The 14,357-nt window shown below is 29.2% G+C and overlaps 1 protein-coding gene across 1 annotated transcript; it reads right to left on the bottom strand.

Moving 5' to 3' along the window:
* Positions 1–1,403: 1,403 nt before the first annotated feature.
* Positions 1,404–4,097, bottom strand: LOC133038340 (squamosa promoter-binding-like protein 7). The gene is made up of 4 exons (XM_061116463.1): positions 3,979–4,097; positions 3,396–3,581; positions 3,153–3,274; positions 1,404–1,918 (listed from the first exon to the last, which is right to left on the bottom strand). Exons 1-4 carry the CDS (start codon positions 4,095–4,097, stop codon positions 1,404–1,406), a joined length of 942 nt encoding a protein of 313 aa, XP_060972446.1.
* Between the last annotated feature and the right edge of the window lie 10,260 nt (positions 4,098–14,357).

Below are 14,357 nucleotides of genomic sequence, written 5' to 3'. Positions count from 1 at the left end.
CAGCTCCATCATCTCAATTTTAAGTTCACGGTCCCTTTCCAAAAGTTTCGTTGCTCTAGGATTAACCGAATCCACTCCCAGCGTAACCTCAGCAAACTCCTCAACTACAACCATTGTTGGAACAACGCAGAGACACAACACCAATAAAAACAGGAGCGCCAAGATGCAGTCAGAAAAGAAATACCTCCAAATGTTCTAACCGAGAAGAGGAAATAAGATCAATAACCAGTCCACTAAGAGACTAGACCCACGCAAGGGCCAAAAGCTTTTCACAAGAGACTCCCCATGCAAGGGCCAAAAGCTTTTCACAAGTTTTTCCTTTATTAGATGTGTTTATACTTGCTTTTCATTGTGTAGTTATTGATCGAATAGATACTTTGTACGTAGAGGAAAAATCTTGGGGATCAACAACATCAAGATTGATCTTAATAAAGCTACACGCAACAACGAAAAGTTAGTTTATTTAAAACAAGATTTCATCATAATTTTGGTGCATTCTTTGTTAATGAAAAATGTATATGAAAATGTGTTAATACGTGACTTTAAAAATGTATAATTAATTATAGTTTAGAGGTTATTTTTATTTATAATTGGCCCAAATTTGGACTTGATTTTTTTATAAAAAAATTAGAAGTTATTCTTGAATAGAGTATTCTTAGATAGAAGTTCTAGTGTATATGGCATGCAAACTTAATTACACCAAATATAACATTTTAAAAAAACTTAATATATCATCATCCATAAAAAAGAAATACTATAAAAAAAAACGTAAAAGCTCATATAATTTTCTGGTGAAGAAACTAATTTCTTGTTAAAAAAAAACAAATTTCTTGATAAAAAATCGGTTTTTGATGAAACCATCATAGATAAGAAAAAATATCAAAAAAATCTTAAAAATTCATGTATAAATTTTACTTATATACAATCCAAAATTAGTTTTTTGATGAAAAACCCAATTTCTTGATGAAAAACCAATTTCTTGAATACAATACATTTCTACTAAATGTTTCAAACAAAAAGAAAGAAGCTTTAAAATATTAAATAGGTGATTTAGAAAAATATTTATAACAATATAGCAAACATAAAACAATAAAACGCCATACAAAAATAGACAAAGTTCAATCATGCCAAGTGTAATTTCCTGGTAGATAGTCATTAGATATATATTGAAGCTATTGGAACGTATTGGAATTAGTACTTTCCCTTTTTTTTTTTTTTTTGCTTTGAATAATTCCCCTTCTTTTTTAAAGCATGCAATTATGAAACAACGAAGAATTGTCATCTTAGGGCCACTCCTTCGTAGCACAACAAGATAGACAAGTGTTGAATAAAGGAAAATAAAATTGATTAATATTTTAAGACAATTTCTTCTCAAATAATAACTCAGCTCTTCGACGGGAATTCTAGACAAGATTGTGTCCCTGTAAGAAGTTCCACAAATGGTGATCAGAACAATCATCTTCCTCAGTCTTAGTTTTTCCCGTGGAAGCCATGAACGCTCCAAAACCCTGGCTCGGTGCCTGCATCAGGTGAAGCGTGACATGCATACCATTTTCGCCTATCCTTTCCCAGCCACCATTATGGTGAGGCTCTGGAAATATGTTGTGGTGATGGTGGGACTCCATTGAACCGAAAGCTCGTGGGGCCTCGGAACCAAAGAGTTGATCCCTGGGCGGATGATGGTGGGCGTGATGTGAGGGCCATGCGTCCCCGTCCACAACTAGCTGAGGAGCCATTATGGTTGCGCGGTTTTCAGCAATGAGCTCACGAAGGGCTGCGCTTGATCTTGAGGAGAGGTCGGATTCAGATGGGGGCACCCGAATAATCGGCGGTCTTAGATGACAGAAGAGAGAGAGCACGTCCGATCGTGGAAGTTGCCATATGTATGGAAATCCCCCACCCACTACTATATTGTTCTCTGTTCACAATGACTTCAACTTTTATTATCTTAATTCTATATATTATATTAAAATTAGCGTGGTTAAATAGAAACGACCCACTCAATATATAAAATATGAATATTCACATGCATTTTATAGGGTAATAGCTACAAAACTTTCAAATTGTTCATATTTCAAAGAGCATTATAATAAATAAATTAATCATATATATATTGACATACAACTATAATTATTCTTATATTTTTAGGCTGGCGATTATAAATTCATCAAAACTGGCAAATGCCGGAACAAGCTATAGTATCAGTACTTCTGCCTTTAAACCACCAAAAAAGTAAATTGTATCAAGTTTCTACAGTTTCTTAAATCATGAAGGAAATCCAATCTATACAATGTCATTATAAATATTCTTATAGTTTTCAGGCTTTTAATTTATAACAAGGATTGGTGTGTGAGAATTGTAAGCAGTTGTCCTAAATAATGGCCAATTATAAAATCATCAAAACTGCCAAATGCAGAACAAACTATAATTTGACTACTTTTCCCTTTAAAATCACAAAAAAAAAGTAAATTGTATGAAGTTGCTACAGTTTTTAAAATCATGAAGGAATCCAATCGATATATGTAATGTACTGTAATTACTATACTACCTAGTATCCTTATTTGTTTCCAGCCTCTGTATATACTTACCCTAATTAGTAGGTAGTAGTGTAAGTACTATATACAAACGATCAGCCGAGTGCTTATTTTATTGTATAAAGAAATGACTTTTTCTTAGGTAATTTAATTTGCTCATGTACACATAGGATCATATAAATAAAATCTATAAACAAAGTTGCAGAATAAATTCATGAAACTATGGAGTACAATTTGCAATATTAATCTGAGGAAACCTATTAAATATTTAAAACTAAAAACTCTTGGAGAAGAAGTGACATCAAAATTAGTATCATTTACAAAACAGAAGACAACAGAAAATGTTTGGCATGCATATGTCTGACTCTGACTTGGCCATGATAGTTTGAATTCCCTTTTCTTTGAGGTCCGTATGCATATATGTACAATTGGTATTATATTATTTTTTTTTAAAATAAGCATCTAATAGACAATTGGTAATCACAATTGAATAAATAAAGAACACATAAAGATATTAATGGAGTTACTCTAAACAAACAAAATATATATAGTAAAAATAAAAATTGAAGTTCTTTAAAAAAAAAAAAGAATAAAAATTGAAGTAATAATAAAGCGTACCATGATGGGACGAGTGTCTAGCAATAGAATCATGAGAGCTCTTTCTTCTTCGTTCATTGTGGCCTGCTAATCTCCTCTTACAACTCCTCTTAGACTCTTCAAATTCAGACACTACATGAAACCTGTTCACATAAAGCTCGTATTAACAGTAGACAGTAGTTCTTCCTCATTAATTAATTAAATCCAAATAACGTATTAGCTAGAGAAACTAAGAGATAGACCCAATAATACTAATTAACGTACCTGCTGCAATGCTGACAAAAGCGTTGCTCTAACCCTGAAACCATCACCTTCAGAGCCTTAGAGTGTATCTCACACACCTTGTGCCTCCGGTGGTAATCCTTAGCATTCACCAGCGAAACGTGGCAACCCTTAACTTGACACTTTGGCACAGTAACAGCCAAAAGGGACTCCGCTGCGGTCGCCACACTACCACATTTTTACTCCGTACCGGCGGATCCAAACTGCCGGTATTAATAGAGTTATTACCGGCGGAAAAAGCATTCCGCCGGTATTACTTTTGAATAATTAAAAATTAATTAAATATTTATTAATTTAGTATTTTCGGCCGAACTTTATTATTACCGGCGGAAAATCCGCCTCTAATAGTTTGGGCGGGATTTTGACCGCCCAAATTTTGAAAAGACTAATACCGGCGGATTATTGCCGGTGGGTTCCGCCAGTATGAGTGAGGGGATTCTGACCGTTTATTAATACCGGCAGAACCCCTATTAATACCGGCGGGTCCCGCCGGTAATAAATTTCTATATAATTCCCTCCCATAACTCAGAAAATATTTTCCATTTCCCACTCCACTTCACACCACCTCACTCCGACACTTCTCCTCCTCCTCCTCCCTAAGCCCGACCCTCCTCTGCCATACTCCGATAGTCCGAGTCGTCCTCCTCCGCCGTAGTCTGCCCATTTGCCACCGTGAAGCGCCATTGCACCATCATTTTTTTTGACAGGTAATGTGTTTTTCACTATGATTTTTTCATTTTTTTCATTTTATTTTTATTTTTCTTTGATAGTTATTAATTTTTTCTCCATGCTTGAAGTTTTGGGGGAGATATTTTGCTCGAAACAGTAACGGAAAGTGAAAACGCCGGAGGAGTAAAAGCTTGGCAGAAAAATTTACAGGTTCGTTTTTTTTTATTATTATTTTTTCAATCTTTGAATGTTTAGTAATTGGTATATTAAATTTATATATCTGTGTATGGGTAAATTTTTATGCAAATGAATGTGTAAATATATAATTTTGTGTTTAGTAGTTTTTATGCAAATTTTTAGTAATTTTTTTGTGTATGCGTAAATATATAATTTTGTGTATGTAAGATATATGTGTTATATGCAAATGCATAATTCTTAAACAATATATTATATTATATATTTTATATGTATATATATACATATATAATTTTTAAACAGTGTATATATTATATTATATGTATATATAATATATTGTTAAAAATTATGAATATGTAAATTTATAAAAGTTTAGATTTTAGTGTGTATATATAGTAATATATATAATGTATTGTTTAAAAAATTTAAATATGTAAATTTTTATATAATAAATATAATATATATTATATATATATTGCTTAAAAGTTTTAAATGTGTAAATTTGTAAAATTTTAGATTTTAAGTTTATATACTAATAAATGTATTTTATAATAATAAATGTGTATTTTTGTTTAATATTTAGAATTTTGAATAGTTACAAAATTATAAGCATGTTTAATAATTAATTATGTAATGTTTTTTAATTTTTTTTTAAAAGAATTAGAATAAGAATATATTAATTACTTAAAAATTAATTATAATAAAAATAATATTTTAAAATAATTATGTAATATTGTAGTATATAAATAATAAAGATTTAACATGAAGAAAATTATAAATTAAAAGTGCTTTGAAAAATAAATATACAAAAATATAATTAAGTAGAGTAATATAAAAGATCATAAATAATAAATAAAAAATTTGAAATAATAAATTTTAAAAATAAAATAAAAATAAATTAAATTAGTTATAAATTTTTTAAATAAAAAAATGCAATATATATATATATATAAAGTAATACTTACTTAGAAGTATAAATATGAATATTAATTTAATTAATTAATAATAAAATAATTTTTAAATTATTAAATAAGTATTATTAAAAATAATAATTTTTTTTTAAAAAAAAATACTGGAAATTTAAGATGTCATAAATTTGAAGTAATAAATAATAATAATAAATAAATTTAATAAATTATTAAAGTAATATTTTTAAAATAATTATTTAATTAATTTTTTATAATAAAATAAACATAAAAAATTAAAGTAATAATAACTTAAAAATAAAATATAATTAATTAATAATATAATAACTCTTAAATGATGAATAATTTATTTCATAAAATGCTATAAAATATTATAAAATTGTGTGATAACATGAAATCTTATATTGTTAGAATTTATTTTACCAGGATCTTAGATCTACTCACAAGTATGTTTATTCACACCCTAAATATGAACTTTCTAAAACGATGAAATAAACACGTATAAAGTTTAAGAAACCTTACATTGGGTGCAGCGGAATGTAATGACTCCTTCCGTTCAGATATCTAGCCCTTGATTCCTTTCTGTAGCAGAGCATTATCAATATCTGAACCTGGATCTCTTTCTCTGATTCTTTAGTGCTGAAACTCCTTCTTGCTGAAAGTCTTTCTTCACGATCTTCCTCACTATGATTGAGGTATCACTTGCTGTGTGTGGTCACTACTCTTACACTAAGAATTTCGAAATCTCAATGAGGAAGAGAGAGAGAGTGGGTTCGGCCAAAGATAGGGAGAGAGAAGGCTCAGGTTTTTCTGAATCAGAAGTGTAATTTTCCCGAAGCCTTCACTATCTATTTATAGCATTCCACTAGGGTTAGGTTTGAATTATTTGGCATTAAAATAATGATAATATCAGTTTAAATTGCCTACAAAAGTGGCCGGCCATGCTTAGTGGACTTGGGCCTCACTTTTTGCAATTTTGCAGTTTTACCTTTTCTGCATCTGATTTTCTCAAAATCGCCAATTTTCTAATTCAACCATTTAAATGTCAATTCTAAATATTTAATAACTATAAATAATTATTAAATAATATTGTCATTTATCATATTTATTAATTGAACCATACAAAGTATCATAACTAACAAATATGCCCCTAAAACTCTGTCTTTACAATTTCGCCCTTACTTAGTGAAAAAATTCACAAATAGACATAGTCTAATTTGAGAATTATAATTGATTAATCAAAACCAATTATATGAGTCTTACAAGCAATATTATCTCAACTAGTGCGGGGACCATGGGTCTATATAACCGAGCTTCCAATAAGTAGATCAAGAATTTATTACTAAAATTCACTAACTTATTAATTCTTCGTTGAATCCACGCATAAAACTTAGAATCGCACTCTCAGTTATATAGAATGCTCTATATGTTCCACCATATAGACACATCATGAGTTATCCATTGTTATAATCCTAATGTGATCAATGATCCTCTATATGAATGATCTACACTGTAAAGGGATTAGATTACCGTAACACCCTACTATGTATTTTATCCTTAAAACACTTGACCCCGTATAAATGATATTTCAGCTTATGTGAAAAGAGTACTCCACCATTTATGTTCGTTTGGTCAAGCTCGAAGGAGATCATCCTTTGCTTACTATTCGCTAGATAGAAGCTATAGATTCCATGTTTATGCTAGCGATCCCACTCAATTGCACTACCGTGTTCCCAAAATGTACGTATCACCCTGACCTAAAAGTAGGCTTAACCAACAAATCAAAGAACACGAGTAGCCTTTCAAGATTGAGCCTAATCATAACAGGATTAAGAACATTTGATCTAGGATCAACTTGGCGATATTGACTTGAATAGATTTTACGGTAAGTTTAATAAATCTAAGTCAAAGTTCAATATCGGTCCCTTCCGACGCATACTCCATGCATCCAACCTGAGCTTTACTTTAACCAATGCTCTGGAAAGAACATAGCATTTCTCCAAATGCAAGTAAACTCTGTTGTAGATTATCATATCAGTAAAACCCTGTGTCTGATAAATCTAGGAAACTTTATTCACATAGTCATGTTTACTTTCCAATGTGTTGACGACACAATAAACAGGATCAAGTATGTGAAAAGGGTTTTAGATGAATTTATACATTATGTATATATAATCATGAAATAAATCATGTGAACCATGCAACATTAAATGTTATTTCTGATCTATATTAATAAGTAAATCTGATTATATTGAAATGAGTTTTATTTAAGGCATAAAACCCAACAAACTCCCACTTGCACTAATATAAAACAAAAAAAGTGCATTTCAAATAATCTCAACACCTTGATATACAAATCAAGTGTAGTAGTAGTAAACTCCTCGTAATAGATCTGAAAGGTTGAATTAAACACAACCTTTTCTCCACCATTACTCTTCCTTAATCACAAAATCATTGATAATGTGAAATTCCTCTCTATATGTCTACTCTCTTGGGATACTGGACTCTATACCTTTGGCAACTACTTTTGGTTAATCAGGAAATTAACACTAGTAGTTTAGGCAATTTGGAATGGTGCCAAAAATGTATAGAAGTTTCCTTAGACTGAATAAGTACCTTTCCTGCAACTTTTACATTCAGTCCCATTCTGGTAGACCTAGAGACTTCAGATAGGTTTTTACACTTCTCCACAATCACTATTCCACCCCCAGAGTAACCATCATCTTATCAGAAAGATTTACTAGCACAAAGGCAAATTTCGAAATCTGATATGGTGTAGTCTAAGAGTTTTAAACACACCCTTATAGACTAACATATAGTTCCTCTTCTTAATCTTAAGATTTACTTGATTGTCTTCCAATGTTCTTCTCCTGGATTAATCTGATACCTACTCATTACTCCCACTCAACAGCAGGTGTCTGGTCTAAGGCATACAAAAGCATATCCAAGACCTCTCACTGTTGATTTAAGAAATTCTTTCATGGCTTTATCTTTTCTGGAATACTTAAGACTTTTCCTTAGATAAATAAAATCTATACCTAAGAAGTTGTGAAGCTTCTATAGATTGCCATTAGAAAGAAAATGCTTCAGCATCTTACTAAAGTAAGTTGCTTGAATTAGAGTAAGTAATTACCAGGTATACCACAGGCCATAGGTTTAGATAAACTCAAACCTATAATACTAGGAACAGGAAGTTTTGTTAAGTCCATAGAATGGACTTATTAACTAACTTTTCCTTTTATGTCCTTGTAATAGAAAACTTTAGGTTATTCCATGTGAATGGATTAAACCATAGTTCTATTGGCTTTTCTTCTTAGTTTCTTATCTTGACAATCCATTATTTGTTTAAACTCACAATGGATTTTAAAACACTAGTGTCTCCCAAGTCATAAGAAGGTGAGTTCCTAGAAACTCTCCCACTACGACAAGGTACCGTGAATTATGTCTAAGAAAACTAAATGGTATTAACCTCTTTGGTTGTGACAAGACAACAGAGGCAGTGGGATCATCATATGTCGTATAAGATTATAGAACACTTTTGGAATCAAGAAATTATCTCCTTTATTTGCTACTTATTTTCAGACTTAGTCATTATCTTAGAAAAGTAGTATTTGTTTGAACAAACACTTTTTTATCTATTGACAATGGGATGGTCCACCCCTAATCACTTAGGATAGCTAACAAACCATGGTTAACAGTTCTAGCTTTTCTTAAGATTTTGATTAGGTCATCCATGAATCTAGTAGTGATTTACATTAAGTATACAACAATTACATCATTCTGAAATTTTATTACCATAGAAGGAAATAGGCAACGACTAGTAACTAATCATCAACATGCAACTCGAAATTTTTGGGGAGGTAAGTTTGGATATAATTCAAAAATCAATTTAATGATCTTTGAACTGCATATCTACTAACTATTTCTCCACCCCTATCAGTTCGCAAGATCTTTAACCACTTACCTTAATGGTTTTAACCATTGCTAGAAATTAATGAAATTTTTCAAACATTTCAAATTTCTTGCTAAAAGGTATAATCTAGAGTTATCGTTTTAAGAATACAACGAAAAACTCATATCCACCCCTGAATGTACATCCATCTGCAAATGAGATGAACTACTTTCAGTGGATATAGGCATATTAACTCTTTGCAGAGATTGATCTTGTCAAATCCACTATGAACAAGATACAAATGCCATAGATACTAAAATGTGGTTGTGTCTTTTGATGACTTAGGTTTAGTTACAATAAAGAGTTCTTAGAATAGTTCAACTGGATCCTGGTCACAGAATACCTAACTCATGTTCCATACAGTTTGAATCCATTAATAAAAGATGGATATTAAACACTTGAGAAAGTGTAACTGAATTGTATCTGGAATTAGAAATATAAGAAAATTTCTATTTGGAATCTAAAATTAAAGTCAAAGACTTAAAATTTATACCAAATATAATGAGTAATTCTATCTTGGACCACCAGTACTAATTTTATTCTAAGTCTGATTTGCCCATACAAGCAGGAGATTTCTAAGATTGAGGATTTATATCAATTGGGAATAGAATTTCAGGATTATAATCATATGCGTCATTTAGTTTCTTAAGAGAAAATATAGAATGACATGAAATGATTTATAGACCATTCATCCAATGATATGTTATGAAGCTAATTCGAAATGAATAAGCTAAGAGGAATTAGGATAATTTCGTTTATAAATAAGAATCCAACGACGCTTCGATTAGCGAATGTCAAAGTAATCTTATTTATACAATCTTCTTGTTTCATATCGTAAAAATACTAGTCTAAGGTGTCATCAATTGATGAACAGCTAGATATCGCATATACAATATTTATCTTTTGAGATCTAACACTATTATGAATGTCTAATGATGAAAATCCACTAGGGATTTATCTCATTAGATAAACAAACCAAGTTAGACCAACAATGAAGATTCGAAATTAAACTAGAACTTAATAACAGAAAATAACATGGTTCAATATAAATTCATACACAATTCAGAAATTATTAAACATATAGCAAGTAGGAATGACAAGTGAAAATACTAAAACTTACAATCCTAGATAATTTCCAAGGTTTTTAACAAACTGATATCAGTGCCCGTTTAGGCGAGAGTCAAAGCTACCATTCATTGAATAGAGTTGTCAGCTCATCTAAAATGTTAAACATTCTAGCAACCTTTTATTCGATCAAGATTGGAATAAAGCGTTGTCCCGTTTAGGCGAGAGTCAAGGCAATTCTATCTTATGAGCTTCCACCATTGTTTCGCAAGTTGCAAGTCAAGTATGGTCGCCACCATTAGGGTGATCCATACCATACAAAACACTTACAAACTACTAATCATTCGAGATTAAACGGTGTGAAATTGCTAATGAACGTTCCTCCATTAGGGAGGATTACTCACTAAAACAAACACGGTGTAAAACCCACAATGGAGATCGAATGTCTCTTGATTAAAAGCTCATTATTTAAAGAGAGTTGTATTTTTTTGATTCTATTTATTTTAAATATATATTTATTTAATTAAAATTTCCAATTTAGAATGAAGAATTCTAAATATAAATTTTAATTTAATATTTATAAATTTTACTTAGATGGATAAGAAAATAACATGAATTATTTCCATCTTAGTAATAATTTCCAATAAATATTTAGAAAAATATTCAATTTAAGCTGTTACAAAATTAATTTAAATTAATTTACAACTCAAATTTAATTTTCTATAAATGTATAATGCATTTCGAAAAATTAAAGTATTCAAGGATACAATTTTCGAAAATGCATGTTAAAATAAAAAATTAATTCTGGAAAAATTATTCTAATTTAATGTTGGCCCAAAATTAATTAATAAAATTAATTTACAACAAAAAATATAATATTCCTATTTAATTAAATATATAAGAAAAATTTCAAATATTTAAGTATGATGATGAAAATCAACTTAAATATTAATTTTCTATTTAATTAAATACACTAGAAAAATACTTCAAGCAAAAAATATCACCTATCTAGATTTTCCTTTGACTAATTAATTCAATTTCTAATAATATACTTTAATTCAATTTATTTTAAATTAATCAATAAATGAAAAAATCATTGATTTAAGTTGGTCCAAAAATTAAAATAAATAATTTACAACTTTAATCTATTTTTCAAATAAAATTCGAAATTCCAGCGTTTAAGAAATGCAATTTCAAAATTTGATTAATAAAATACAAAAAAAAATAAAAAAAATATTTTGAAAATTATTTAAATTTAGTTGAAAAAATAAATTTCAACTAAAATAATTTTCTATTTAATTAAGTGTCATGAAAAAGAAATATTTAAGTGTCATGATGAAAATCAACTTAGATATTTAATTTTCATATTAATTAAATGTATTAAATTCAAGAAATAAATAATTAAGTGTAGAGAATGCTTAATTATTAATCTCTAGTTTAATACTAGGAAAAACATACTTAAAATAAATTGTACAAAAATTAATTATTTAAATAATTATTTCACAATGTATAATATTTTCCTATTTAATATTAGAAATAATAAGTAGTCTAGAAATAACTATCTAGAAAATATCTTATTTGACTAAGTATCTTTTCCACAAAATTTGAAAAAATATCTAATTTAAGTTGTATTAGAAAAAATCTAGAACTTAAATATTTTCAAATTTAAATTTAATTAAATATCAAAAATTAAGTTGTAACCACTTAATTTAAAAATATTCCATTTTAAGTTAATATTCGAAAAGATATTAACTTAAAAAATATCTAAAGAATCGTAATAACCAATGCCTAAAATTCCTTAACTTAATTTTGAAATTTTAAATCCAAAAGATATTCAGATTTAAGTTGGTTAGTTGTAGATAACTAAATATCAACTTAAATAGGAATATTTAATGAAAAATTTAAATTAAGCTTCAGAAAGAATATAGATGGTTATAATTCTATATTTAATTAAATACAAGAAAATACATATAGTTTAGCTTAGAATATAGAATTCTTTAAACTATGGTTTTCTTAAATTAATTTCAAAATAAATGAAATTAATTATGTTGCTAATCAATTTTATTAGGTTCAACTAGTGTAATTAACCTAGTACAGTTATTCAAATCAGGCAAATGGGCCTTCACGATTGGGGTGGTTCATGTGAGGGGGTGCTGGGTTCAGTATGTCGTACCCACTACTATGGCTCCCAACTCTCACACAAGGCCCAAAAGAGAGGAATTTAACCTTAAAATGAACAACTATTATTAATTGACTAAGCCCAAAAACTAAATGGGCCTAAATAAAATCTATCAAGAACTATGACATTTTATTTAGCAACAGCAACCTATATGCATCTATAATGAAATTAAACACATAGGCTCACAGAGGCACACTTTGGATGGGTCCTATCATGTTGCTTGGTCATTCACAGATGAAAGAAGATTGTAAATATACCTGTTACAAATTATTAACTTGACCAAGGGAGCCATGAGTTAAAATCAGATCATTGGATCTCTCAACAAGTTAACCATGGCTATTTGCAATCAAGCAATAATAGGTTTTGTAAACTTACACATAAGCTAAAACACATACTCCTGCAACAAGGTTAGCTGGATAGTTAGATGTTGGATTTATTTAATTTTAAATTAAATAATTAATTAAATAAAAAAAAAATCGAAATTTAAATAAAAAATTTGAAAAATTCGAAATTTAAAAAAAAATTAAATTTAAAATTAAACCTACAATTTTGAAAAATTAGGCTTCAACCAACCTAAATATCATTTCAAAATTTGCTAACTACTTTTAAAAAATTAAATGTTATTTTATAAATAAAAATTAAATAAAAAATTAAAAAAGATAAATGAATATCTTTTTCAGATTTTAAATGTAATTTAAATAAATAAAATAACAAAATTTAAAAGTTAGCAAAATATCTTACATCTATTTAAAATTACATGATTATAGTTATCTTATTTTATATTTAAATAAGGTCAAATTATTTAAAAAAAAATTAATTTAAAAATTTAAAATCTGACCTTAAATTTAAAAATAAGATAAGATATAATCAAATTTAAAAATAAGATAGATTATTAAGCAAAAAAGATAGATACTAACTATTTTTAAATTCAAATTACACTAATATCTTGAATTAAATTTAAAAAATATTAAATTAATTCAAGATGATAATTAGAATTGAATTAGGAATAGTAATAGTATAAATACAGAACTACACAAAAAATCGGAAGTGAATTCCATGGAAAAGCATGAAAAAACGAAGAAAAACAAAAAAAATTATGAGTTGTACGGAAGCATACTGTCCATGGGTGCACTTGGGGCTGCGTGGGCGTGGTTTGTGGGCGCAGGAGGCAGCATGCAGCCTGTTCCGCGCGCGCACGTGGTGCAGCAACACAACCCGATTTTTTCGAAACTTTAAAAAATCATAACTAATTCAAATTAAATCGAAATTGAGTTCTGTAAAAAAGTAACTTGCTTAATGTTTTCCATAATATCCAATAAAAATAAATCCAGAAACCGATATTCAATTATTTTTCACGAAAATTCACAAACATCAATCAATCATCAAATAACACTCAATACAACATGATACCATCCAAAACATCAAACAATCGTTTTAAAGTCCAAATTTCTTTCAAGTAAATCAATTACATGGCTCTGAGGCCAGTTGTTGGAATTTATTTTACCAGGATCTTAGATCTACTCACAAGTATGTTGATTGACACCCTAAATATGAACTTTCTAAAACGATGAAATAAACACGTATAAAGTTTAAGAAACCTTACATTGGGTGCAGCAGAATATAATGACTCCTTCCGTTCAGATATCTAGCCCTTGATTCCTTTCTGTAGCAGAGCATTATCAATATCTGAACCTGGATCTCTTTCTCTGATTCTTTAGTGCTGAAACTCCTTCTTGCTGAAAGTGTTTCTTAACGATCTTCCTCACTATGATTGAGGTATCACTTGCTGTGTGTGGTCACTATTCTTACACTAAGAATTTCGAAATCTCAATGAGGAAGAGAGAGAGAGTGGGTTCGGCCAAAGATAGGGAGAGAGAAGGCTCAGGTTTTTCTGAATCAGAAGTGTAATTTTCCCGAAGCCTTCACTATCTATTTATAGCATTCCACTAGGGTTAGGT

Source organism: Cannabis sativa, chromosome 5 (assembly GCF_029168945.1).
Source record: "Cannabis sativa cultivar Pink pepper isolate KNU-18-1 chromosome 5, ASM2916894v1, whole genome shotgun sequence".
NCBI lineage: Eukaryota > Viridiplantae > Streptophyta > Magnoliopsida > Rosales > Cannabaceae > Cannabis > Cannabis sativa.
The sequence above is the reverse complement of the archived record's forward strand: the minus strand, read 5'-3'. Positions and strand labels throughout refer to the sequence as shown.

Coding starts and splice junctions, on each gene's coding strand:
- LOC133038340 (XM_061116463.1), bottom strand. CDS start 4,097: ATGGCGCTTCACGGTGGCAAATGGGCAGACTACGGCGGAGGAGGACGA. Junction 3,582..3,978: donor AGGAGAAGTGTCGGAGTGAG/GTGGTGTGAAGT, acceptor AAAATGTGGTAG/TGTGGCGACCGCAGCGGAGT. Junction 3,275..3,395: donor TTTTGTCAGCATTGCAGCAG/GTACGTTAATTA, acceptor TTATGTGAACAG/GTTTCATGTAGTGTCTGAAT.